This window comes from Dreissena polymorpha, chromosome 7 (genome assembly GCF_020536995.1).
Source record: "Dreissena polymorpha isolate Duluth1 chromosome 7, UMN_Dpol_1.0, whole genome shotgun sequence".
Classification (NCBI taxonomy): domain Eukaryota; kingdom Metazoa; phylum Mollusca; class Bivalvia; order Myida; family Dreissenidae; genus Dreissena; species Dreissena polymorpha.
The window spans coordinates 33,387,970-33,415,248 of record NC_068361.1 but is presented as its reverse complement, the minus strand read 5'-3'; the positions used below and the strand labels follow the sequence as shown (position 1 = coordinate 33,415,248).

General features: G+C 38.7%; 2 protein-coding genes across 2 annotated transcripts; one reads left to right on the top strand and one right to left on the bottom strand.

Annotated features, from left to right (window-relative positions):
- Positions 1-4,816: 4,816 nt before the first annotated feature.
- LOC127837049 (uncharacterized) lies at positions 4,817-5,910 on the bottom strand. The gene is made up of 3 exons (XM_052363815.1): positions 5,771-5,910; positions 5,377-5,483; positions 4,817-5,054 (listed from the first exon to the last, which is right to left on the bottom strand). Exons 1-3 carry the CDS (start codon positions 5,788-5,790, stop codon positions 4,828-4,830), a joined length of 354 nt encoding a protein of 117 aa, XP_052219775.1. The 5' UTR covers positions 5,791-5,910; the 3' UTR covers positions 4,817-4,827.
- Positions 5,911-8,549: 2,639 nt separating this feature from the next.
- LOC127840106 (lysozyme-like) lies at positions 8,550-27,118 on the top strand. The gene is made up of 5 exons (XM_052368546.1): positions 8,550-8,684; positions 8,981-9,129; positions 23,558-23,743; positions 26,217-26,292; positions 26,916-27,118. Exons 1-5 carry the CDS (start codon positions 8,644-8,646, stop codon positions 26,986-26,988), a joined length of 525 nt encoding a protein of 174 aa, XP_052224506.1. The 5' UTR covers positions 8,550-8,643; the 3' UTR covers positions 26,989-27,118.
- Positions 27,119-27,279: the final 161 nt, after the last annotated feature.

Here is a 27,279-nt window from a genome sequence, read left to right as displayed (position 1 = left end):
GGTCTCTGTAGTTTTCAGACTGTACTTACGAGGTCAATAAAAAAAACGGGGTCTATATACAACCCCGCAATCTAGGCTCCTTTAATTACTATGAGGGGGGTGTAGGGGAGGTAATGCAATCAAATCTCACAATAAGGTCTTAAATCGAAAACCACAATCACGTCTGAAATTGAAATTGTATATACCTCGCAAATAAGTTCGCTATATATATTCCTTGTATAAGACGTTAAATAAATGGCGTGTTCATAAATAACAATATATAAGGTACCCTTATATACCTTAATTCGTGTTAATATCGGATAAAAAAGGGTATGGAGATACACGTGTTTAAAGTGGGAACCCCATGACCTATGTCTAAATCAGAGACCCCGTAACTGGTCATATGTGTGAATATATATATATATATATATATATATATATATATATATATATATATATGATTTCACTGAGGAAAATGTGTATGTACCGTTTTAATGAAAGTGGAAGGGGATAACTTACAAAACTAATATATGCCATATACTCCGTATGGTTATGCATATCGGTAAACATCATGTCGTCTAAACTGATAACGAATGATTAAAAAAACTCGCCAGAATTTGTTTTATCTGTCTGTGTATATTAAAGCTGTCTGGAGATTGTCGCATTGTTTCTTATTTAAAAAAAAAGATATAAACCGAACTTGGTCTTATTGTGTATAGCCCTTTAATCGTGCACATTTTGTATGAATGACTATAAGCCATAATGATTATGTGTACTTGAGTTATTGCTCCTCTTTCTTGCAAAACAAGCATAAATGGAATACATTTTCATCATTAAGTTGTTCTGATTATTAAAATTATAAACACTTACGGATTTTTTTCCGTGAAAATACGGATTGTTTCAGTGGTAAGCACTGTAAGCTTATGGATTTTTTTCCGTGACATGGTCGGTGTATTGTTTGGTACAACATAGAATAAGTCCGATACTGCGTTCGACCTCTTATATTTCGGTATAGTGTTTGTCCGTATGGGTCATTAATAGACATAACCTAGACTTGAGCCCTGACCGTGTATGTTTGGATATGATGATTTGGAAACTAAAAGCAATTTGTTGATAGCTGTCCGAATATATTCGATGTTTAAATAAAGGAAAACATATTATAGCATTGCAACTAACAAATACCTTCAGTAGCTGCTCATTTTGAGACATTTGATTCTCTGCCGGCTGTAGAACGACAACAACAAATAATCTCGTTTAGAGGCACGGACGTTTGTAAAGTAAACTAGCGTATAACGTCGACAAATTGCAATGAGTAATCATCATACGATGTATCTTGCTTAAACACTCAAAACAGTCAATTCGTCAACTCGTGTGATACACATCCGAAATGTAAGTTATTCGCATAACCACTAAAACAAACAAACTGGTGAAACTCCCTTGCAGGTTTCAAACTACACATGCTAGGACTATATTTATAGTTCAACATAAAAGTTTACATCGACATCTTGTATCAAGATACTGTACAATGTGTTTCCCTCGAAGCCGTCTCAACATTTTTTCCCTGGTTATGGTTAGCAAAAAGCCCAGTAATGACAATTTATTTATTTCTTATTACGCATTTGGTGTTATTTATTTGTTAAGAGTAAGAGGGCGTTTAGCCATTTGAAAAATCATCAGAAAAAAGAGAGGCAATGTTCCTATAATGCCTAAGGATATACCCATCTTTATATTCCTATAAGCTTGTCTTTATGCATAGTGTTATGTCCACATTCGATCGTCTTCGTCGGTTGTGATCAAATGATACCAATTGTTTTTACTTACATAAGAGCAATTAACCCATTTATGCCTAGTGAACTCTCCCATCCTTCTGAATTGGATCAATTAATTTCCAAAATTAGGGGTGTCAAGTATATTTATTTCTATATTTAGAATATTTCGTACAGAATTCCTCTAAGCAAAGAGCGAAGACCCTGACGAGACGCCGCATCATGCTGTTTTCCAAGGCCTTTTTTCTATATGCTAGGCATAAATGGGTTAAGATCACATTTTGAGACATGCGGGGAGGACCAAAAGTCAATAATGCAAGTTATAGGGCACGAACATTGCAAGTTAAAGTTGTCAATGTGACAGTTATAGGATCATTTTGAAAGTAATTATATAATAAAATGCAAAAAAACACCAAAATAAGCAAGTAAGAAATAACCATACATGAAAATGTCATTCAAAGTGACACTCAAAAGAAACTGATTTATTTCAGTTTTACAGGAATTAATCTTTTATTATAACAAGAATAGCCGTTAGAAAAAAATACAACCGTTGAACAGGTGTTTAACTCAATATTAAGATGATGTGCCCTAAATAAAAAAATCAACACAGACACACGAATACCGGAAACCTTAAATCATTTATACACCCTATACTATTATTATATCTCTCTATACATGTCATTCTCAAAGAGCTTGTTCCCACGCTAGAGAAGAATAGTACTCTAAAAACCGCTTGTCGAAATATTAAATCTTAGCAACGTGCTACCAAAAAGGAACATTTAGGCAACGTGTAAAGCCTCTTAACAATAATGCGTGTAATCATTTCACAACCTTACTCATGCAAAAGATTTAATTTTGGCCTTTAGTGTTAACTTTACCATGTGCTATAGTGTGAAGACACATCTTTTCCAAATGTTTAACAAAATGAAAATTAAACGGTGATTGATCAAGCTATGATGAATGATGCATGTTTTGCTTTCTTTTGATGATGATTTGCTCCTGATGACGCTTTGCATCTTTCGAGGACGTCCCGTCCTGAAACGTTTTGCGCCTTCCCATCAAATTTTACGCCGTCGGGTGTTGCTTTTGTTACGATAATCGGATCAAATCACTACGTAAGACTAATTTCATAAAAATATGTCTTGTTCTGTGAAAATTTGCCAAAATGCATGTACGTAAAGTGTCGTCCCAGATTAGACTGTGCAGTGCGCACAGGCTAATCAGGGACGACACTTTAAGCTTTAATGGTATTTTTCGTTTAAAGGAAGTCCCTTTTTACCGAAAATCTAGTTTAAGCGGAAAGTGTCGTCATTCATTAACCTGTGCGGACTGCAAAGGCTAATTTGGGACGAAACTTTACGCACATGCATTATGCCCCGTTTTCTCATAACAAGACACATATGTTTATATGTAGAAACTTGTATACGGTCATAAATGAATTCAAAGGGGAGTAACTGCCAGTTTACTTTGCAGTGGCTTGTTCGATATTATTCTCGATTATTCACGTAAGAAAGATTCATACAAGCAAATCGACGGTATATCCCCGGGACTCGGTGAAAGCGTGTTTTCCGCTGAATCTCAACAAATATAAATAAATATGACCTGGTATTAATTAATTTGTGATAATAAACCATTGAAATCTCCCATAAAAGCGTGCTTTTTAAAACGACCTATATTTCGGTACTTTCCTTATGTGATACTGCAGGGCTAACAAGACTTATGTAAAGCAAAGAAACGCGTTCATTTAACTTATTTCTACAAAGTAATATACGGTATTTCTTCTACGTAAGCATTGTATGCCGCTTTAAAGAATACGCATACAATTAATATCATATTTTAATATTTTTAAATGTTATATGATTGCTGCTGGGTCAGCTGTGAGGTTTGGGCTGCTTTAAACCGGTTGTATCCAACAAACCTTCTGTATTAATCGTGCAAATAAGATGACCAAGTTTGTGCATGCGTGTGCCTTATGTACATGTCTGTCTTGTACACTTGCATTTGTTAAGTGTCCATTGGTTCCTTTCAATAAAATAAAGGACCGCATTACAATAAATAGTGTTTGTACAAAATAATTGGGCGTATCACGGTAATCTCAAGTTGCTTAAATCAGATTGTATTATTTAGGTAGACTTAACTATTCCCGCAGTATTCACGATGAAAATATACAGCATTTAATAGTATGCTTTCGATGGTTTTTATTAATCAAATTTACACAATATTGATGCGATTTAAAACCTATTTCACAACGATTGTTTTCCTTCTTATTGTATATCTTCAAAGAAAGAATGTGTTTCAACTTTTGAGCATGGAAGCGTTGATCTTGCTTCCAATAGACGTTTGCCGAGACAGATAGACTTCCACGAAATGCTTCGAGACGGAATTTTCTTCTTCGAAAGAAACACAAGACCACATCATCGCAGTGCAATCACCATTGCTTAATTACAACTTTAATATGTCATAATGTTAAAAGCAGTGTTTTTTTTATATACCACATTTAAATAGCGCCCTTTTCATACTCGAGATGTGCGTTCAAAGGCGCTTTACAGTTTTCCCCTGATCACTGGGTCATAAATCGTCCGTTAACATCTTGGCGCAGTATGCAGCCACGGCACATTGGCTTATTTCCCTTACAGGTACCCATTTCTTCACCTGGGTGGAGACGAGCAGTTGTGGGATAAAATTTTTGCTCAAGGAAATTCCAGCGGTCAGGGCGGTATTTGAACCCGTGAACTCTCGATCCCTAAGCCAGTGTCCTACCATTAGACCACTGCTCCCACATGTTATGTATTTACGACTTTTAAAGACTCCTCAATTATAATTCTCATTATCTTAGTAATCATACTTCTTGTAATAAGATTAGAGTTACAGTCAATATTTCTAATTTGGCAAACAGTACATTGTATGGAATACGTTAACGAAAACACAATATTAATTGTGGTCTTAATTGTGTAGTTACGAATTCAGACCCGACCTGACCAAAATTCCTGGAGCTTTGTTGTTTTTGTTGTTTTTGCTGTTGTTGTTTCTCCCACGACCCGAGGAAATTGTTTGATATGTTTGAGCACTAATCATTCTTATTTCAATTTACTTCGTAAACTCTACTTGGACGTGATTCAAAACAGTGTACGACCTCACGTTCCTCTCCTTCACACCACGGAATGTCGTTGTCATTTGAGTGACTATGCGACGAAGGTTCTTCGTGAGCTATTTCAAGGACTTCATGTACACACGAACGGTATCGCTCACGTGTGCCTGGGAACCCGGTGCACTGTGTCCATTCAACCCACATGGTACAGTTGCTCGAGCCTAGCAACACATATTTATTTGTATTTATTTTTTGCTACAGTTGTTTCAATCAAATTAAAACTAATCAACAATTACTATACCACACGCCAGTTTCTTATTATAAAAAAACCCCAAAACAGTTTTATTTCACACGATGATCCTTAAAACATTCGTGAAGTTATATTTAAAGTATGCAGCAGTTACAGAGATACGTCTTTGTTGCACGCAAACCTTAGCCTACCTTTCATCTTAAGCACCACCTTTGACCGGACTCATCTACAAAAGGGGCATAAAGTGCTGCACAGTCAAACACTACACCACAAACACACACACAAACGCTTACCTGGCCGGGCCTGAGTCACACACACGTGTCCTAGGAGTAACAGTGACGACACGTACAAGGTTAGCATGACGTCACCTCTAGCGTTTACGTCGTAGGTCTGGCATTTTCTGAAATAGTGTAATTGAAACTTGTTAATACTATTTGTTTATATAAAGTGTTTTTATTCTAGAAAATAAAATTATTTACCCGTAGATTCAAAACGTGTTGGTTTAACGCAGGACGTGTGATTGTTTAACAACGTTTTAAAGGTTTTCAGATGACTTGCTAAAAATAATCCCTTCCCAGACAGAGCAATAAGATAATATTCCAATAAGACACGACTCCTCTAAATTTGTCTCATCATTGAACAAATGTCTAATACTGAACCACCATACAATTCCGCACAAGTTCTCACTGTGTATTATGAAGTTTCATTTCTCTAGCAGGAATACGTGAATTACGTTAGCTAGACGTTTTAATTAGTGTGATGTTGGCTAAATAGAGCCAAAACTATGGTTATGTAAAAATAATCTTATCTAAATATGAATATGCGCCAGTTCACATGCATGTGTATATGTTTATGTGTAATATTAATCTAGCAGCAATATTTTATAGTTATCATTTCACACGTTTATTTGATGTGATTGGATGGCATAAAAGGGGCAATAACTCTGATCATTTCGAGAAAATCAGAACCAAAATATAGAAATGTGAGCAAGTTAACATACTAGTTAATATATTGGTCCAATTACAGCCCTCTAGCAGCAATAACGTTTGTGCTACAATCTCTGGTGCTCATTATGTTTGGAAAACATAACGAAGGGCTTCCGATTGCAGATTTGTTAAGCAGTTGGACGTTTTGCGAACAGTAAAATGTTGTTGTTTTTTTTAATTCGATGTTAGTTTTTTTGTCCATAAACAGTAAAATCCTAAAATAGATCGTCTAATCAGCATTTAACTTAATGTAATGTAATGTAAAAAAACGGATGCATATTATTTACCCAATTTTTAAAGATAGAAAAAATCTGCAATATGACTAAATGACGTTTATACACAGTTTGCGCTACGTGCAGCTCGTTCCTATCCCGTCCTATCCCGTCGCCAGTCCGTCTTTATCCAGTTCAAATCGGGTCAATTTCCCCATTGTCCCCGTTGGTAAACCGTTTCCAGTCAGACCGAGCCCGTCCTCAGCCAGTTCGATTACGTTCGTACGTAGTTCTTCTTTATTCGTTGTGCAGTGGTAACTAGTTCAAAGGCAGTTCTCACTCCGTCATACTACGTTCTTAGTACGTTTATGACGTAGTTGCAGCCATTTTCTGCACGGTGATTATAAAAACTTGCCAGTTCCTGCCAGTTCTCATTGATGTTTCACGCTTTGAGTCGACCAGACGTACATGTGTAATGCCTCCAAGAAATAATTCCGCCAAATTTCTCACCCAACAAGTTCTGTGTCGTCTCCGCCTTCTTTCTCGGCCCAACAAAACAGTATATTGCTGCTCTGCTGCTAGCATAAATTGCACGAAGCCAACATTTACAAAATTAAGAGCTCCAAGATTGTCCATGTTTCAACTTAATATCACAAATGCTGAATTTTGAGACAACGACCTCTATTTATATGCACATTGTCTGAACGTATTGTATTTACGGTTTGAACGTTGTAACAACTGCATTAGACGAGTGTAACTGCGAACTCCTTAAAACGAGTACAACGTACTAGGAACGTACTGAGAACTCGTAGAACGTGTTGCAAACGTTGTAAGAACTTATCTTTTAGTTTCAATTTATTTTCACGAAACGAGATCGAACTTGAGACGTAGTGCGAACGCGGTCGGTCTGTCTGAGAACGGATGAACGGACCAGAAACGGACTCGAGCTGTGTGGCATCGTACAGGTAATTTCGGTCCGATCGCACTACGTTCTGGCACGTTCACAACTCGACCTTAATACGACCTATCTGTTCTTAGTACGTCCATTCCGTATCCAGTACGTTGCTACTACATTTAATTGTAGAACGGGATGATCGGAAGAAAATTCTGAGTAGGCTCAAAGTTCTGAAACCCCTCTCCCGTTCAACCCCGTTCCAGGGCGTCCACAAAGTTCGAAGACAGTTCGTAACACGTCGCTTCTACGATCACTCCGTTCTCACACAGTTCGAGCCCGTTTAGTCACATTTTTCAGAACGTTCTTCGAACGGAGTCGGTGTATTTGGGTATAAACGAAGAATAAGTCACTCGGTGGCTAAAAGGTACACGAGTTTTAAGCACACGGTTCCCTTATTACAATATTGAAAAACACCTCGCACATAGTTTCGTTTTACAGTTTCTGCAAAATATTTTACTTGTAAAATTCTTCATAATGACCTTAATTTATGTTGGGGATTTCATAATAATTTCTTCCGTTTTTAAGTACGTTGAACTGTTTGTACTAATTCATTAACATACACAATAAACATGAATATTTCGCAATATTATTGTGAAATGCTGTATCAACAATCATTGCAAACACATGATGAGTTGCCCTTGACAATCGCAATCTTGATTAAAGCTACGAAATCGTGATGTTAATTAATGCAACTAAACACCAAAGAAGCAACAAACAAGGTACGAGTTATAAGGCCAAGCAAATAAAGGTGTTTAAATCAGAGGTAAATAGTATTCACTTTGTACTGCATAGAAAAAAATGTAACTGGCAATTTCATTAATCTGTCATTTGTTAAATCTACGTTTCACAGGCTAACTGGTTTCATTACTTATCCGTTTCTAACTCTAATTTGTACGTGCAAATGCACACATTGTGATATAACTGCTTAGACCAAAAAAAAGTCCGTTTCGGGTCGCCCGACCGTGTCTCCCGAATCGGCGCCGACCCTCAACTTGTTATTTGGGTCGCCAAAAACAAAACAATTAATTAAAAAAAAAGTTCATTTTCGTTCATATAAGATGTAATATCAAGCAAACAAAGCATGTATATACATATATTTCTTATTGTAAGCTTTATTAACCTTCCATTCTAGTACCCGAAAAAAATCACTACCAACCGACCCTGTTTTTTTGTCCAAGGAGACCACAAACGGACCTTTTTTGGCCTCAAGTCTATGTATTTTGCCTAAGGTCTTGTTTATATGTACAGCTGGTACGTTGTGGAACGGTACGGATTTACGTCATTATTTACAAATTGTTTTGTTGTAAACTTAATTAAAGGATATGTGATTTATTGTTTTTCAAGTAATAAAAAAGTTGTTTACGTTTATGACCGACTCGGCTGGTGTATAAAAGACGGAGCATCATTATGTTTGTAAAGAGTTTAAGTGAGTGTTCTTCAGTAAACGTGTAAGTGTTCTTTTAATTTTGATATTTTTGTTGAAGTGTATTCTAACGATTTTCGTTAATTTCGTTGTTGGTTGCATAAACTGATTTCTGTGGTATTTTGCAAACTCATTGAACAGCATAGTTAATACATTTAAACATTTGAACGCGACAAGTTTATGTTATTTTTTTATGTATTGATAACTAGATTACAATAACAAGAATATCGCTCCTGGAAATGTTTTAACAGTTTTTTATTATATCAATATTAGATAAAATGCGCGTCGACATTATGCACTAATTGTTTTGTGAAATTTCAGCAAAAAAACGCCAGCTGCAAGTATGACTTCTTTTCTGATTCTGGTTGTCATGGCGACCTTGAACTTGGCTCTGGCTGGATACAAGACTCGTTGTGACGTGGTCAGGGCTCTGCGCGCACAGGGGGTGCCCGATGGCGACATGAGAGATTGTAAGTACTTCGCTGCATTTCATAACGCATGCATGTCGGTATTTAAAATAAGAATTGCAGAATCAAACGTTGAACAATATACAGTACATGGTGAACAGAAAGTTATTTTATAATCTTACAAAAATTAACATAAATCTAAATTAGAATGTAATACAATTAACGTACATAAATTATTTGTTTGCGGTAAGCTCTGGCAGGCGTTAGCTCAGTTGGAAGAGCGCAAGAGTACATATAGAATACTAGGTCGGTGCCGAATAAAGCAAAGTTTATTTTGCGAGGCTTAGAAAATCTGAACCACGAGCCTTGGCGAGTGGTTCAGATTTTCGTGCCGAGCAAAATAAACTTTGCTTTATTCGGCACCGACCTAGTACTCGATTTATCCCATCAATTTTCTTAGTCGAAAATTATTCCTTTAAAAATAGAATAGGAAAATCGAACTAGACTACACGGAAAATCCCAAAGTAATTTTAAGCAAACATTGTTTCATTATTTTAATCGTGCCGAGCCTAATACATTACAAAAAGATCAGTAACTAACCTGTTTTTCTGTTTATCATACCTCGACGTCCCCTATTTTTAAGAAACAATGAAAAAAAAAACTAAACAACTGCAGCTTTAGCGTGAAAGAACATGCATTGTGTCGTATGACGTGTTAATAATGACGTAATGAGTTCGCACACTTAATATTTGTAAATAATGTTTTTTTGCTTTTTGAGTTGCATTATGTGTTAAAAATATATTACATTTTGGTATCAAATTGTTTGTCTTGTTGAATCTGATTCGATTTTACAAAAAATGATTACCTTATAGTTGATTCCGAGTAATATGACCATTCTCCGCCGCGCGTGACAGCTATATTTCAGCACTGCCGAAATATAGGAAAATTTATTCCACAGTGGTTTATGCACGTCTGATGATGGGATCAAATCTTGCTATTGCTGGTTCGACTCTCACCCAGCAAGATGTATGGGGTTTGGTCATGAAATTTATACTGCTGTTTTCACCCAATCGCTTGTTCCAGTAAGGCCGAAGTTGATTACGGACATCAAAAATAGAACTTAGTTATGATAAATCAGCTTACGAAATGAAAAAACTGCATGTTATATGACTGAAATACACTTAACTGTGGAGGAGTGTAGTGAAATAAGGTCACTTCCAACAGCCTTGCTGTTGGGCTAGCTCTTTAGCGACGTGGTTAAAGTGTCTGACTAACACTCTGGAGGTCGTGGGTTCAATCCCCGGTCTGAGCTCAGTATTTCACATTAGACATCTTTGTTGAGGATTTAACTAAGGAATCGCAATCATTGGAATTACTTACATAAAGTAAACCTAGTGGTAATATTACAACAACACTATAGAAACTGGCCAGGGATTGGGAAAATACCTACTCCTGGGTCCGGTTTAATGAAAAACTACAATACCCGACTGCAGTCGGTTGACGGTGTGGTCGACCGACGCTCGTCGGCCGCCACCTTACCACTCTACGCGTTCAAGGAGCAAGTTGCCGAGACTGTGGTCGCACGACGGTGTGGTCAGTCGACTGCGGTCGTGGTAGTCGCTATTTTTAGGAAAATTACCACTTCCGCCATCAACATCCGACGGCGAAAATACACACACAAAATGGAAGACGAAGACAGCAAGATTCGAGTGCCATTCGTGGTCCAAACAAGAGATGGATATCCTTTTAGAGCGGGTTATCGAGAACAAGAACCTGCTGCAGGGAAAGAACGGGCCATTGGTGACCGAGGCAAACAAGCGGAAAAAGTGGCAGGAGATTGTGGCAGCCATAAACGCGAGTGGGGTGGCGTTGAAGACAGCAGACACTTGTAAAAAAGCTACGGGACATAAAGAGGAATGCACTAGACTGACCACTCGTCGCGTTTAAGGTACAAGAAGTAGACCCCCAGACAGTCTACGACGGTGCCAAGACCGTCTGGGTACCTGCACTACACTTCCATACAGTCTGCGACGGTGTCAGACAGTCTCTCAGACATGCGGGGCACCTGCAGAGGACTCCCAGACAGTCTTCGACGGTGCCAGGACAGTCTCCCAGACCGGCGAGGCTACTGCAAGAGAGTCTTTAACAGTCTGCGACGGTGCCAAGACCATCTGGGCACCTGCAGGAGACCCCGAGACAGTCTGCGACTGGGCCAGAAAGTCTACCAGACCGGCGATGCACCTACAGGTGACTCCTAGACGATCTGCGACGGTGACAAAACCGTATACGGACCTGCAGGAAACTCCCAGACAGTCTGCAACGATAGCATGACCGTCTGGGCACCTGGAGAAGACTCACAGACAGACTGCAACGGTGCTAGACAGTCTTTTAAACCGGCGGAGCACCTGCATGAGACACCGTGACAGTGTGCGACGGTGCCTAAACCGTCTGAGCACAAGTAGGAGACTCCCAGACAGTCTGTGACGGTGCCAAGGCCGTCTGGGCACCTGCAGGAGACTCCCAGACAGTCTGCGACGCTGCCGGAAAACTTCCCAGACCGGCGAGGCACCCGAAGGAGACTCATAGACAGTCTTCGACGGTGCCAGGACCGTCTTGGCAGCTGCAGGAGACTCCCAGACGGTGCCAAAAGTCTCCAAGACCGTCAGCCACGGTGCGAAGACCGTCTCGGCACCAGCAGGATACTCAAAGACGGTCTGCGACGGCGCCAAAACCGTCTCGGTACCTGCAGGAGACTTTCAGATAGTCTTTGACGGTGCCAGACAGTCTCACAGACCGGCGGGGTACCTGCAGAAGACCCCCAGTCAGTCTGCGACGTTGCTAGACAGTCTCCAAGACCAGAAGGGCACCTGTAGGAGATTCCCAGACAGTCTGCGACGGTGTCAAGACCGTAAGAACACATACAGGAGATTTCCAAACTGTCTACGATGCTGTCAGACAGTTTCCCAGACCGGCGGGGCACATGCAAGGGACTCCCATACATTCTGCGACGTGCCAAGATCGTCTGGGACACTTCAGGAGACTCCCAGACAGTCTGTAACAGTGCCAGACAGTCTCTCACTTCATCGAAGACTGTTTGGAAATCTCCTGCAGGTGCCCAGACGGTCTTGGCACCGTCGAAGAATGTCTTTGGGTCCCTGCAAATGCCCCACCGGTCTGGGAATCTGTCTGGGAGTCTCCGGCTGGTGCCCAGACAGTCTTGGCATCGTCGCAGACTGTCTGAGAGTCTATTGCAGGTGCCCTGGCGGTCAGGGAGAATTTTTTGCACCGTCTGGGAGTCTCCTGCAGGTGCCCTGACGGTCTTGGCACCGTCGCAGATTGTCTGAGAGTCTCCTGCTTGTGCCCCGACGGTCTGGTATATTGTCTGGCACCATGTGCGAGTCTCCTGCCGGCGTCCAGACGGTATTTCCGTCGTCACAGACTGTCAGGGAGTCTCCTGATAGTGCCCCGACGGTCTGGGAGACAGTCTGGCACCGTCTGGGAGTCGCCTTCAGGTTCCAAGACGGTCTTTGCATCGTCGCCGACTGTCTGAGAGTATCTTGCAGGTGCCCTGGAGGTCTGGGAGACGGTCTGCCACAGTCTGGGATTCTCCTGCAGCTGCCCAGAAGGTCTTGGCAAAATCGTAGACTGTCTGGGAGTGTCCTGAAGGTGCGCCGCCGGTCTTGGAGACTGGCACCGTCACACACTGTCTGTGAGTGTCCTGCAGGTGCCTCGCCGGTCCTTAAGACTCTCTGACGACATCGCAGACTGCCTGGATCTCTTCTGCAGGTGCCCAGATGGTCTTGGCACCGTCGCATACTGTCTTGGAGTCTCCTGCAGGTGTCCAGCTGGTGTGGGAGACCTTCTGAAACCGTCACAGACTGTCTGAGAATGTCCTACAGGTGCCCAGACGATTTTGGTACTGTCTGGGAGTCTCCTGGCACGGGTTTTGGGTGCCGACAAAGCGTCAAGCGACGAGCAGTCGTGGTGTGAGGGGTGGACTGCGGTCGCTCGACAGTAAGTCGAACAACGCGCGGTCGACTGACGATCGTCGCTCTCTATTAAACCCGATTATCGTCGCACGACGATTATTCGCTGGTACAACCATAGTCGCCCGACGATGGTCGCTCTCATTAAACCGGACCCTGAGAACACGTCTTGCTCGGTCTACAAGAGAGCGTGAAAAACAGTTTGTGAACCCCACTTCCGCAAGAATGAGGGTAAAACCCGTACTTACTATACCCGCCCGTACCGTACTTAATACGACACAACATACACAAGGACATAGTCGTGTCGACCGCTCGGGCCACCAACAGTTAACCACGCTTGAATCACGAGACACGGGCACGGATAGCATATCAGGTGACAACGTGACTCATGATGATATGGCTGACGTAAACAATATGGCTGATGCTGACATGAGGTCATTGTATGAGTATAACGAGCTGGTGGAAATGTACAGAGGAAATGCAAAAGATAAGTGTGTACAACTCTTTTTGCACAAATACGCATCTGACTAGTATATTTTTAAGATAGACTGAGATGTGAGTATTTAAAACAGTTAAAAGAAGTAAATCACGAGTTTCCCTTTGATCGGAATGTGAATCTTAAACGACGAATGTTCACGAGGTCTGGGGAACCTGTAGCTACGCGCCTGGCACAGGATCTATACAATATCATTGAAGTGAGTAAGGGGGGGAGATTACTCTGTGCTTAAAGATATGATAAGTACCGGCAAATCCCGAAAACCGTCTGTATTAACGCAACAATATCAAATCGTATCCAGTGGAAAACATGTGCCAGTAAAATGTCAGTGTGCTAACGAGGTGGCACTTCTTAAAGACACAGTTAATTCTTTACAAGCGAGTATGCTGCTTTTAAAACAATCTATCCTTGCCAATGAGAATCTTAGAACGCAACAAATAAGCCAACTTATGTCGACAAATCTCGCAATAAAGGCTGATATCTTGTTCGATTAATGTAAACTCTGTGACGTCATCAACTCTCAGGTCTCTATCTAACATCTCGATACAAGCTATGTCTCGAGTAACCGAATGTGAAGACAGAATTCGGCATGTGGAAGTGTACCTAGAAAATAGGAACATTATGAGTCCCCCATCTCCAAATCACGTCCCTGACCCTCCAGGATTCAACGTCCCCTTCATACGGCTAGATACGGCTAGATACGAGCGTTCCACTGATCGCATCACGTATGCCGAGAACTCAAGGGTCCCCCATTGTTAACGCAAATAGCAATACACGGACATATGCCACCACGATAAATGTGAGCCCATCGAATGATATGGACGGAAATGACGGCAATTCTAAAGGCGATAGTACAACTCAACTTCCGGTTGATCATGGAACGGATGTTAAAAGACAATCTATAATCTCTGTAAGGGTCACAACCCGATCACGTGGCACTAGTTACGGTGATTCATGGTGCGAGGACGAGTTTAAGTTAGTAGAAAACCGTCGCGTTGAACGATATTGCTTGATAGGACTGATATCGACTGTGAATACCAGACTCCACAGAGGCGGAGGACCAGGGCTCGAAGATGATGGCTATTCGCGTGTTTCCGATACGGGCGCTAGTCAAATTGACACTGGTTGCAAACGATAACGCCAGCCTCTGGCCCGAGTACGTCAGATGCATTCCATGGAGATCACGCGAGACACGAAGAGAGCATCATGTATCGATGAATGGATCTCGGAATCAGCGGTTTGGAAACGAGCGGCCTAAGAAATGGGCGGGAAACGCATGGAGAACAAACAAGCAACGAAGCGCAGAGATCCTACCACGACTCCGTGGAACGGCCCAGCGACAGACAGACAGACGATGTGAGTACGAAGATAATCGTCTGTATTATGACATTCCGACATACAACCGTTATGTTGAGTTATCTAGTGAAATTGACTGAACGAAAACACTGCTTTATATCAGTGAATATGCGTGAAAACAAATATTTTTCTAACAATGTCTGTTTTTGGTCTCAATATACTGACATGGAACATTACCGGTATTATGTCTAGCGCGGCGTACCTGTCAGAAATACTGCCCGGAGGCAAAATTGATTAATGCGGAGTATCTGGGTCCGGTTTAATAAAAAACTACAAAACACGACTGTAGTCGCGCGACTGTGCGGTCGACCGACTGCTGTCGGCCGCCAACTGACAAATTGTCGCGTTCACGGAGGAATTTGCCGCGACTGTGGTCGCATGACTGTGTGGTCAGTCGACTGCGGTCGTTTTAGTCGCTATTTTTAGAAAATTATCACTTCCGCCATCAACATTTTTTTATTTATTGTGCGAAAACTCATATCACGAAAAGTAAATCTTAAATTTGTTAAAATAATATGATATTATTTGTTTAAACAGAATTCGCTTGCGGATTCTTCGTCAAAGGTGTGTTTGTAATAATATTCATTAAGTGTTCAAAGTTCAAATACAAAATCTGACGCAATTAAATAAAACTACTACTATGGTTCACGTGTCTCTGGACAATGTTCTTTCGCGTGTCAAAATTGCAGAACCTCAAACATACTTGCCAACGCAGTTTCAAGATGTTGGTACTAAAGACCGTACATTTATATGAATATTCACCATATACCAATATGAATTGGTGCGCTCGACAAATCGGACGGAAGGAAGGATTGAATGAATAATGGTCGTAGATCGAGGAAAACGCGTGCAAAAACTGCATTGTGGAGTCTGGATGTCTACGGAAGTCTTTAAAACCAAATAACTGGTTTGCAATCAGCTCTGGAATTCACTAATGATTATGGACATACTGCTGAGACATTTTTGTTAAAATGTTCTTTTATATCTGGCTTCTAAATCTGCCCAATAATGATTGCACTTAAAGGTTTGATTCATTGCATTATCGTCTGCAAAATACATATTAATGAGAATCTATCTAAATAAGGTTGATATTTCACTTTTATAGGATTGATCTTATGACACTTTATATGGGCAATGATCGTTTTGTTACTTATTCATATTCCATTGTAAATTTCACTTCAACTTGATACACATACTCGAATAATATGTATGGGACTCTTCTAAATAAATCTAGGTACATGGTGCCGAGAAAATTGTATTTCGGGGAGTTCGTTCCTGCATATTTTATAATACTGTCAAGATATCTGAGATTTGCTTTATTGATACCATGCTGTTTTGTCTAAAGTAAACGGCATTTTTATACAGGATATATTTCACATCTGATCTGAAAAAATCCCTCATGAATTCGTATTGTCGGTAATAGGAGATTAATCAAATGAATATTTAGAGCATCTGTCAGTATTACAAAAAAGTTTACTTACACTTGTCTTTATTTAAGATATTAGTCTGGTTATTGATGGCTCGAAACTGATCTAGTAATCCGAGTGTTTTTTAGCATTATTTTTGTGATTTAATTTTATTATTGATGTCTTTATCAATATATCATTTTATTTCTCAACCTACGAAAATGACGTAATGATTCATGAGGAAAAATACTTATCCTTAATGTGTTGATATTTGTTTCTGTTTTTCCCTTCCTTCGTTGTAACCACAAATTCTTTCTTCTAAAAGCCATTATTCATTATTAATATTGATGTAGGTTATATGAATCATTCAAAATTGTTATTAAAAAATTTAATTGGTACTGTTTCTTATATATAAACACGAAGTGATGAAGCTATTGGTGGAGTAACATTAAAGTTGTGCACATGTAAATAAGTATCGAAGTACTTTACACTTTACTGCATGTATAAATCATTTGTGCGTATGGTATAAGTATGGCCGTTTTTTATACCATGGTGTATTTTTACAATTTTAAAATAATGCTATCAATATACATGTATGTTGTCATTCCATATAGTTCAGCATATATATGCGTAGTACTCTGTCAAAAGTGGGTTAAATGCATGTGCGTAAAGTGTCGTCCCAGATTAGCAGTCCGCACAGGCTTATTAGGGACGATAGTTTCCGATTTTATGATATTGTTCGTTTAGTGCCTCCTTAACAAAAGTCTATTTTAGGCACACAGTGTCGACCCTGATTAGCCTGTGCGGACTACACAGGCTAATATTGGACGCTACTTTACGCACATGGATTAAACCCCCTTTTTACAGAGCACGGGCCATATGTAGAGTAATGCGTCAACGGGACACGTTGAATGTAAAATCAGTGCCTTCAACTGAATTCATCTCAACATACGTGTACAATTTGCGAATTATAGGCCAAGATAAGTTCCAAAGAAAGTTGCCCTTAATGCGCAGTTTATTGAATGATATTGGTGCACATAAACCCGGGATTATTTGCGCATTGCCTTCCTGTGTGACTAACCTTTAACTTTAAGTGAACAGTTTGCGCTCGTCTCTTGTATTATTACTACTTTTTATAAGCCGGGAGAAAACGCGTCGTTTAGCATCATAAAACATATTTATCACAATTGTTATTAAGGTAAATCAATTAAGTGCATTTCTTCTTAACTACTGTATATGTATTACATTCCCTTTCTCGTGACATCCGTGTATTGGATGGGAAATACGCATATTGATGATACAATATTGTATACATTTCGGAAACGTATTCTAGATCTACAGCAAAGGTGTCTATGAGCTCCAATAGCTCTCTCCTTGGTAAGCGAAATCGACGGAAAAGTTCATCATCATTGTACATGTCTATTGGATTCAACCTATCTCTAAAAACTCGCTCTCTTCGAAAATGTCTTCGCATTCGATGAACAAGTCGCATGGAGGCCGCCATGATTAAACTCGAAACTATCCGCGTTCATTTTGCACGGGTTTTGAATGCCGACAAAGCGTCAAGCGACGAGCAGTCGTGGTGTGAGGAGTAGACTGCGGTCGCTCGACAATATGTCGAACAACGCGCGGTCGATTGACGACCGTCGCTCTCCATTAAACACGGCTATCGTCGCACGACGATTATTTGCTGGTACAACCATAGTCGCCCGACCATGGTCGCTCTCATTAAACCGAACCCTGAACATTGGTTACTGCCTAGTAATGTACATTTCATGGATACTATTCTTAGAGACTAAAGTCACCACACTGTTTGTAGTCATGTTGATTATTCGTCATCCTCACGCGTGATAGGTCGAGGCGGTGTGTCCATCTTGTGGAAAAATAAATATGAAAATATTATTTCACCGTTAACTATTGATGACGATAGAATAGCGGGTATACAAATGCAACTCTCCCCAGGGAAATACATATTTGTTATTCAAGTTTACCCCCGTGTGTGAACCATCCAACTGAGAAATACTATGACAGTATAAATAACATGTATGATGCATTTAAAACATATAGTGACCAAGGTGACACTATATTTCTGGGTGATTTCAATGCTGACATTCAATCTCAAATTCACACTTATAGGCAGAGATAACTGTACAAATTTGTAAATGATTGTATTCTGTGTGCCATGGATATGCATTACTTCTGCATTTGTCCTAATCATTCATATGTATCTAATGATGACAAATTTACGTCGTTGATTGATTATGTATTTTTACCTCGTGAGATATCTGATTGTGTATGTCACTGTGAAGTTGCTAAAGATGCATGTCTAAATGTTTCCAGGCACAGACCTATACTATGTTGTTTTGATTTTATAATTCATACTGATTAACCTGTTGCTAGTAAGAAATATATTAATTGGAAATCTGGTAACAATGATCATGTAATGCAGTATTGTGAAGCTCTGGATGAAGCTTTACAGATTGATACAGTACACAATCTTACGGCCGACCAGTTATACTACAGGCTATGTGAAGTGATGAATACTTGTGCAAGTGACTTTTTCCCAACTAGGCGATTCAGAGGACATTTGAAGCCGTTCTGGACGGATGCCCTCACCACCCTCCACAGTCAAATGACAGAGTCACGTGATGACTGGCAACGAGCTGGACGACCCAGAGAAACTCAGCGTAGCGCGTATCGTCAATACAAGGAAGATAAGGCTTAATTCAGGAGGGTGATGCGACAATGCGCGGATCGCTATATGGCCGAACTTGCCAATAAGCTAGAACACGATTCTGTGCATGAACTGTGAGTTTCTGGAAAACGGTTAATTCCAGGAAAAATGGATCCGGAGCCAATCTTGGCGGCGGTTTTCAATTTAATGGAAAACAGGAAGTTGATGAAACGTTTCGTGGCTTGTCTCCCGATCAAGACGTCACCGTATCTCCCGCATTGGTGGCCGAGTGTATTAAATAATATCACCCACGAACACTTACTTTATGGTAAAGACATAATCGCTTACCCCTTATCTCAGTTATATACTGTTATGTTACGGTCCGGACTAATCCCCGATAGAATGAAAGAAGGTGACATTATTACGTTGCATAAAGGTGGACGAAAAGGGCGAGATGATCCGAGCAACTATCGGACCATAACATTATCCTCGACCTTGCTAAAAGTGTACGAGATGGTCTTGCTTGACCGGTGTAAAGGCAATATAGTGACCTCAATAAGGAGGTTACAAGGAGGGTTCCAAGACGGACTTGGATGCATAATGATAAGTTGTTCTTTACGGGAATGCCTAAACTACTCTAGGGAGCACTCATCACCTGTGTACATGCGTTTTTGGATGCACGCCAAGCGTTTGACAGGGTGTGGCATGATGTATCAGAATGTTACAAGCCGCGAGCGTTACCAGGGACTGCTATCAGGGCCACTTCCGGTACGCCAGGGAACCCGCCAGGGCGGAAAGAGCTCGCCGCTATTCTACCTGGTATATATCAACGGTCTCATTTCAGAGCTGGAAGCATAAACTGTTGCCGATGATATGGTTCAAGTGTCATACTCACGAGCTGGACTTCACAATATGCTCCGAATTTGCACCAGCTACGCCAATAAGTGGCGATTTTTATATAATGCAAACAAATGTTATGTTGTGATATATAACAATAAGAACTTTATCAATCAAAAGGAATTTTGAAACTATTCCTGTAAATGACAGTTACATTCATTTTGCATTGAATGTAACTCATGCTTGTCAACAGGCAACTGCATTCAATAAGCGTGTTTGAAGCTTAGAGGGACGTATATAAGCGTATGCGCGAAAGGCATGGGACCTGAGAGACTAAGCCCTATCACTATGAGTACGATATTCAATTCAGCAGTGTTACCTAAGGCAATCTACGGCAGTAAACTTTGGAATAACAACTAATCAAGTGATCTATTGAAATGGCAAATTAATCAAAACTTCTGTTTAAAACACATGCATGGATACCAGAAATGCATTTCTACGGATTTCTGTTTAATAACAATATATGCTATACCAAAAGTTTACATACTTGAGTGTCAAAAACTCAAATTACTAGGACAAATTTGCAGATTAAATCCACAGTATCTTGCAAAAGATCTATTCAACAACAGACTTATACGATTCCTTGCTTTAGACCGTCAATGTTTCGGCTTTATTCCTGACGTGTACAAATTATTACACAGATACAATCTTACCAACTATCTACATTCATATGTTGAACACGGAATATTCCCTTCCAAAGGACAGTGGAAGCAAATCATCGAACGCAATATCGTGACGCGTATCAACAAAGACGTTTAAAAGATAGAGACCCATGGGGCGTAACGGCGCATGTAATTGAAACTAACGGTTACTCCCCTTTATTGTTAATCGCAAAGGACAATAAGAAACTCTTAGCTTTGTGCAAAATCCCTAATGAATGGCATCGGCTTATTAATATCAAATCAGTTCAAGCAGATCTGCAAACTGTGTAATCTCAGAACAGAAAGCCTGATTATCCACAAGTTGTGTTATTGTACTTCTATTAAAGCCGAACGTGAGAAATTGTGGACACTTATTCTTGAGACTTGTGGGATTGATGACTTTAAACGCTTCATCAAGATCAGTGCCTTTGAGCAATGTGTGAGCATATTAAATTTGGGCTCTCAGGGCAACAGATAAGGTTCTTTTTATCGTTTTTACGATTTGTATTTGACAGGAAACGAATTGAAATTAAAAATCAATCGTACAGAAAACGATTATGAAAATGAAAAACGAATTGATATCGATTCTACGTCGTTTTATTTGTTCCGTTTTCCGCCGTACCGCGTTTAATTACAATTAGTGTATTGTAACCTTTAGTGCGACCGAAATAATTTCAGTTAGTTCATATAAACACCGTTTTTGGCCGGTGTCAATGTAAAAAGTTACTTCCGCAGAAATAAGTTCGGGAAAAGGTTCTCTGTTAAACGCGGTCGGGTTATAAAACTTTTATAAACGGCGTGCGCGCCCAATATTTCACAATTCGTTACGAGACCCAAACCGTCGGGAAAAGACATTGTGAAGAGTATACTATCACATTTAATAGCGCAGGTGACATATTCTGAAATATTCGGCTCAAAACAACGCTGCGATGCCATTTCTCAAAAACTAACAACATCGTGATTTCCACTGGCTTGTCATCGATTGAGAGGGTTTGGCAATGTGAGTATGATCTGAGACTGCAAGGCAGGAGTGTTGAAACTGGTTTTAACAAAATGACTCCATCATCGATTTGTCAATATACAATTAGTACTAATATTTGCAAACAACCATTGTCTGTGTGAATATATAATGACTTAATTTGAATAAGAAATGCTGAGAATTATCAATATCCAAAAATAAAGCGCTAATCTGATCCAGAAATATATATACGTTTTGATCAAATTGTAAAAAACTAATTGACAAATAGATAGTTTTTAGGGGAAAAACTAATTGTTACAAAAAGCTTGCAGTGAAAACTAATTGACCCAAAATATTATCTGTTGCCCTGGGCTCTGAAACATCTCAGAAGCATTTTGTGCACCTTGATATTGCAGTCTCAATTTGAAAATTGCTACATTAATACAATGATGGTGCTGCCAATGATCAGAAACATGCCCAGATGTTTTATGTTTTTCTCTTTTTTAATGTGATCTTTTTACTATATTGCAAATATAGCAAATATCTGTATGCGTATTTGATTGCATATATGTAGTGTATGACACATATGATATTTCCATGAGAAACTACTTTGACTGTAAACGTTTCACAATAACAGTCTTCTATGGAAGGCAACACTTGTGATTTATGTTTAGTTGGTCGTGTGTCAAAATTCCATATATTTGCTAATCACATATGTTCGCGAATAATGTCTTTACTTTCGTTTTCGCGTTAAGACATATTCTAGGCGAATACATAGTATCACAGTGTTTAAACTAAAACTCGGTCTTTATAAACGTACGCATTGGTGTTTAATCATGCGGCATCATTCTAGGTATTCTTATATCATTAGTGTATTTTTAAATTGTTATGTTTATATGTTGTCCTTATCTGTTTTCTCATGTTATGGTTGTATGTATTGTACGGTGCCTGTACGTGTGTGCGGGTGCGTGCGTGCGCGCGTGCGTGCGTGCTCGCGTGCGTGCGTGTGTATTATTGAATTAATGAACTAAAATCATTATCATTGACTTTATTATGTCATTGACCAAATAAGTATATATATACATATATATATATATATATATATATATATATATATATATATATATATATATATATATATATACTTTTATGTTACTTATCTTTGTAAATAATGTATTGAGTTGCTTCACTTTGATCTCTTGTATATGTATATAATCGATTGTATGTAATTATTTATAATCTGTATTATATGTTATGCTCTACATAAATGGAGGAAAATAAAAGTCTATCTATCTATCTATCTATCTATCTATCTATCTATCTATCTATCTATCTATCTATCTATCTATCTATCTATCTATCTATCTATCTATCTATCTATCTATCTATCTATCTATCTATCTATCTATCTATCTATCATCTATCTATCTATCTATCTATCTATCTATCTATCTATCTATCTATCTATCTATCTATCTATCTATCTATCTATCTATCTATCTATCTATCTATCTATCTAACTGTATTGAATAGTTAAACATATCGCAAAGTTGATGATAGCATACGCAATGTAATTGTACAACGTTCAAATAAATGTTCAGTTCATAAAATATGAGCGCGTGGGCTGCTGAAAATTGATGCAATTCATTGAGAGAGAAAAAATGTTTATTCAGCATCTGTCAAAGAAATTTCTATGTGTAATTATGTAGTGCTTTATTTTATCATGGGGATAAAAACGGACAAAAATGTGCGTTGCATGTTACGATTAAACGCTATGATACAGCAATTAAAAATATATTTGCTGTATACCGGTAATGGGTGTTTTATGGCGAATTAGAATGTTGTAAAACTGAGAAAATGTCAACCAGATGAACAACGTGTATAGTTTATGGTGAATTGTATCGATTTCCGTAAATTGCCTTATCGTGTTAACATTTTCAGAAATATGACTATTTCAAAATCCTATGAAAATGTATCCATTAGAGATGCCCAATATTTAACCAGTTTTAAACACATGGATCTAGAGGTAAATACCTAACTTTTAATAGTATAGTCACTGAAATGTTTGCACCTGCAGGGTTGTGCCTTGTTGATAACGAGAGCAAATTCAAGTACGACGCCACCTACATCAATCCAAATAACCGTGGCACCGACAACGGCATCTTTCAAATGAACAGCAGGTACCACTGCGACCGGCCTAGCGGTTACAGCGGCACGAAGTGCTGGAAACTGAATACGGACGGTTGCCAGGATACGTGCTCGTGTATGTACATTGTATATGGGACATGACATTAGATCATAGCTAAATGCACACTACCCCAATAGCAATAACATGTATACTCCGGTAGTGGTACACATATGAACGTAAAGGCATTATTTTGCCCTAATTTGACTCGCGCTATGGGACTACAATCTGTATTTTAATAAATATGCAAACATATACACAAGTAAAATACAATAACTGCAATGACTACGTGCATGTGTGTTGGACCGTAATGGAACTTTTGTTAACCCGTAAATAACACGTCTTTGCAACTCCGTGTAAAAGTGCTACCACCCTTAAATCAATGACTTGCTTCTTAATATTGGTAGATAAAAGGCAAGGCACTAAAATAATTGACTATGCGTCATACACTAAACGGGTGCATTTCAATACGCGAAACATACAAGACGACGTGTTGCGTATTGCAAGCACAAAATTCAGCACACTGAACTATTACCCTTTGAAGACTGTATTATGCATGTTATTTAACCCAAAAAATTATTTCAAATATAATCGGCGTATACCCTGAATTTGAAATAAAGGTAGAAAATTAACGTGTTTTTAATAGCATACCTACCTTATGAAATGTTTGTTATGAAGTGCAGGTATATTAAACTATATAATAGTGTTCGTAGATACAAATTTTACTACGTAAGATCACATCATATGTGTCCTACTGTGACTTATTATGCATGTATTTCTTCTTAATCGAAACATATGGTATTTTGATAATCATTAAGACGCAGTTTTTGTTTCACACATTCAAATAACACTGTTTCAACCTCGTAAGGGAAACATTGGTATAAGCGGCTAGGGTAGCTAAAGCCCAGCGTGTGTACATGCGTAGTGTGCGCTGATGCGCAGACTGGGTTGGAGCTAAGCCGGAGGCGTATTTTATAACGTCGCTGTTCTTCGAAAACCGCGTAAGTCAAATTTGGCGCAAAATGTTATTTGTTTTTATAAGAATGGCGGGTTCACGGGTCATTTTCTGCGAAAATACTGGATTTTAAATCCAATTGGAAGGCATAGTTATGAACACGTGAGAAAATCCTGAACACTCATTGGTGCACTAATTGTTTCTGCAAAAACTGCGTAAGTCAATTTTGCCAACTTTTCAACAAAAAAAATAAATATTTTTTTAAGTTTTAAAATATATTAATTTAGATAGTCTTAATTAAAATGGGCATATTTTTTATTTATGAAAATATAAAAGCCTGTAGTTGTCATTTTAATTCTAAAAATGGACTTACGCAGTTTTCTCTGTAATATTTGGTTCCTTTTTTAGACTATCTAAATTATTTTATTTTAAAAATGTTTTTTTTTTGCCTATTGAAAAGTTTTAAAAATTGACTTACGCGGTTTTGTTTTCGAAGAACAGCGACGATAAGATCTATTTTCTTATGACGCGGGCCTTTAAAAATCCCATTGCGTCGTGTAAATGGAACATCAAACCACGACACTTTCCGATTGAAAATTGAAGTCACATGGTGTTATTTATGGCAAACTGGCAAATGTCGGTAGCCTATTCTGGCATGCAGGAAATATTTTCAGGCAGACTGACCGTGTACGTCACGTATGTGTGGCTAGTTACTTAAACGATTTTCCTTCTATCACTATATATACTTTTTTCGATGGTTTTGTGACACAATACAAGACACAAGACTAATGGCATTTACCGATAGGCTTTTATTTATTTATTTATTTATTTCCATAAAATACTTGTTATTTGATATCTTGAAATCAATACTGTGTTGTCAACATAAGGCGTTTATTGAAAGCAAATTCAGTCTATCTTGTAAATTTAATGACACAGCACTGACCCTGAAAGTTTAGGGGACTTGGGGATGACACTACCGGTAATTCGTTAGTGTTAATGGGCCAAAATGTGTTAATATGTTTCGTATGAAAATGCAGAGCGCGGTCCACATGTCCCTTCACTAAGCAGTGTTGCCACCTGTACTACAAAGACGCGGTAATATTGCTAATTTTCCGGGAAACTACTAGTATGATCAAATCAGCAAATGGAATGAATTAAGTTTATTTATTCGGTTCTGCCGGCGTTTTGTAAAGGTCATCTAAGGTGAAAAGCTGGATTAAACAGCTTCGCCGAAAAATGTTAAAACCAATACAATAACATTAATGGTAGTAATTGTGTACGCGCTTGCCTAACAATAAGAGACAATAAGTGTTCAATTATAGATTACATTAAACCATTTATGCCTAGTTGACTCTCCCATCCTTCTAAATAGGATCAATTTATTTCCAAAAGTAGGGATGTCTAGTATATTTATTTCTATATTTAGAATATTTCTTACAGAAATTATTTTAAGCAATCAGCGCAGACCCTGATGAGACGCCGCATGATGTGGCGTCTCATCTGGTTCTACGCTGTTTGCCAAGGCCTTTGTTCTAGACGCTAGGCACGAATGGGTTAATGTGTGAATAAAGTTGTCAACTATTGTTTTTGTTACAGCGTTTTTGGACAGCGACATATCTAATGATGCCAACTGTGCTGTGAGAGTCAAGACCTGCGGCGGGTTCAATAAATGGTGAGATATTTATACAAATGTTTACGTAAAACGAACAAAAACATCGATCGTTATAATGAGTTTTACAGGGATTTACAGGGATAAGATTTCAATTAATCAACACAATTATGTCATATGTGTCGTATGATTTTGTTTTTCAACACCAGATTTTGACTAGCACTATGGAAACGAAAAACACATACTTTACGTTGTACTCACAATATTAAAAAGCCTTATTCTTCCGCGTTAAAATCCAATATAATTAATATTGAAATAATTATTAAAGTGCTCATGTCTTGAAAATCATGTTACCTACATGTTTTTGACAATTTGTGTTTGATCAATAACGTCAAAACGTTTTATTCCATACAAAATATGAAGACTGCTAAAGCAATCTTTCAGAAACCAGAAGACAAAGCGGTCTATCTTAATTTAAACTGCATGACTTTCTTCTAAGCAAAAAAGCAAAATATTGCAAATAATGATATAGCTATGGATTATATAAGAGCGAATCTTACGGCGTGCATCGGCTCTATTCGTGGTGTCAATTATCTTTCTTTATTGGGATGCTGACTTATATAAATGATATGTAATTTTAATAGTTGTTATTTAAATAATTTGTTTGTTTTGTGTTTGTTTTTCAGGGCAGCCTGGAGAGATAAATGCAAAGGAAAAAATCTTGCCGGAAACTCTGCCTATAACTACAGCGACTGTTAAATGGTGACTGATTGAGGTTGTAACAGGTTCAGTGTAATAAATAAATTGAAGAGCATTTTCCACACAGAAATTCAATGATACCTCTAGTACTTGATACTTAATTCTTAAAATAAAACTTTTCAAATGATAATGGCGTTCTCTTTTTGGTATTTCTTAATGAACCGTTGGTGCATTTATAATTTAACAAGAGAATCATTTTAATTTTGAACCGATGTATACTGCACAAAAATGGTAACGGATCGAAAATATTGCATACATGTACATATAATTGTGTTGGCCAAGAATAAAACA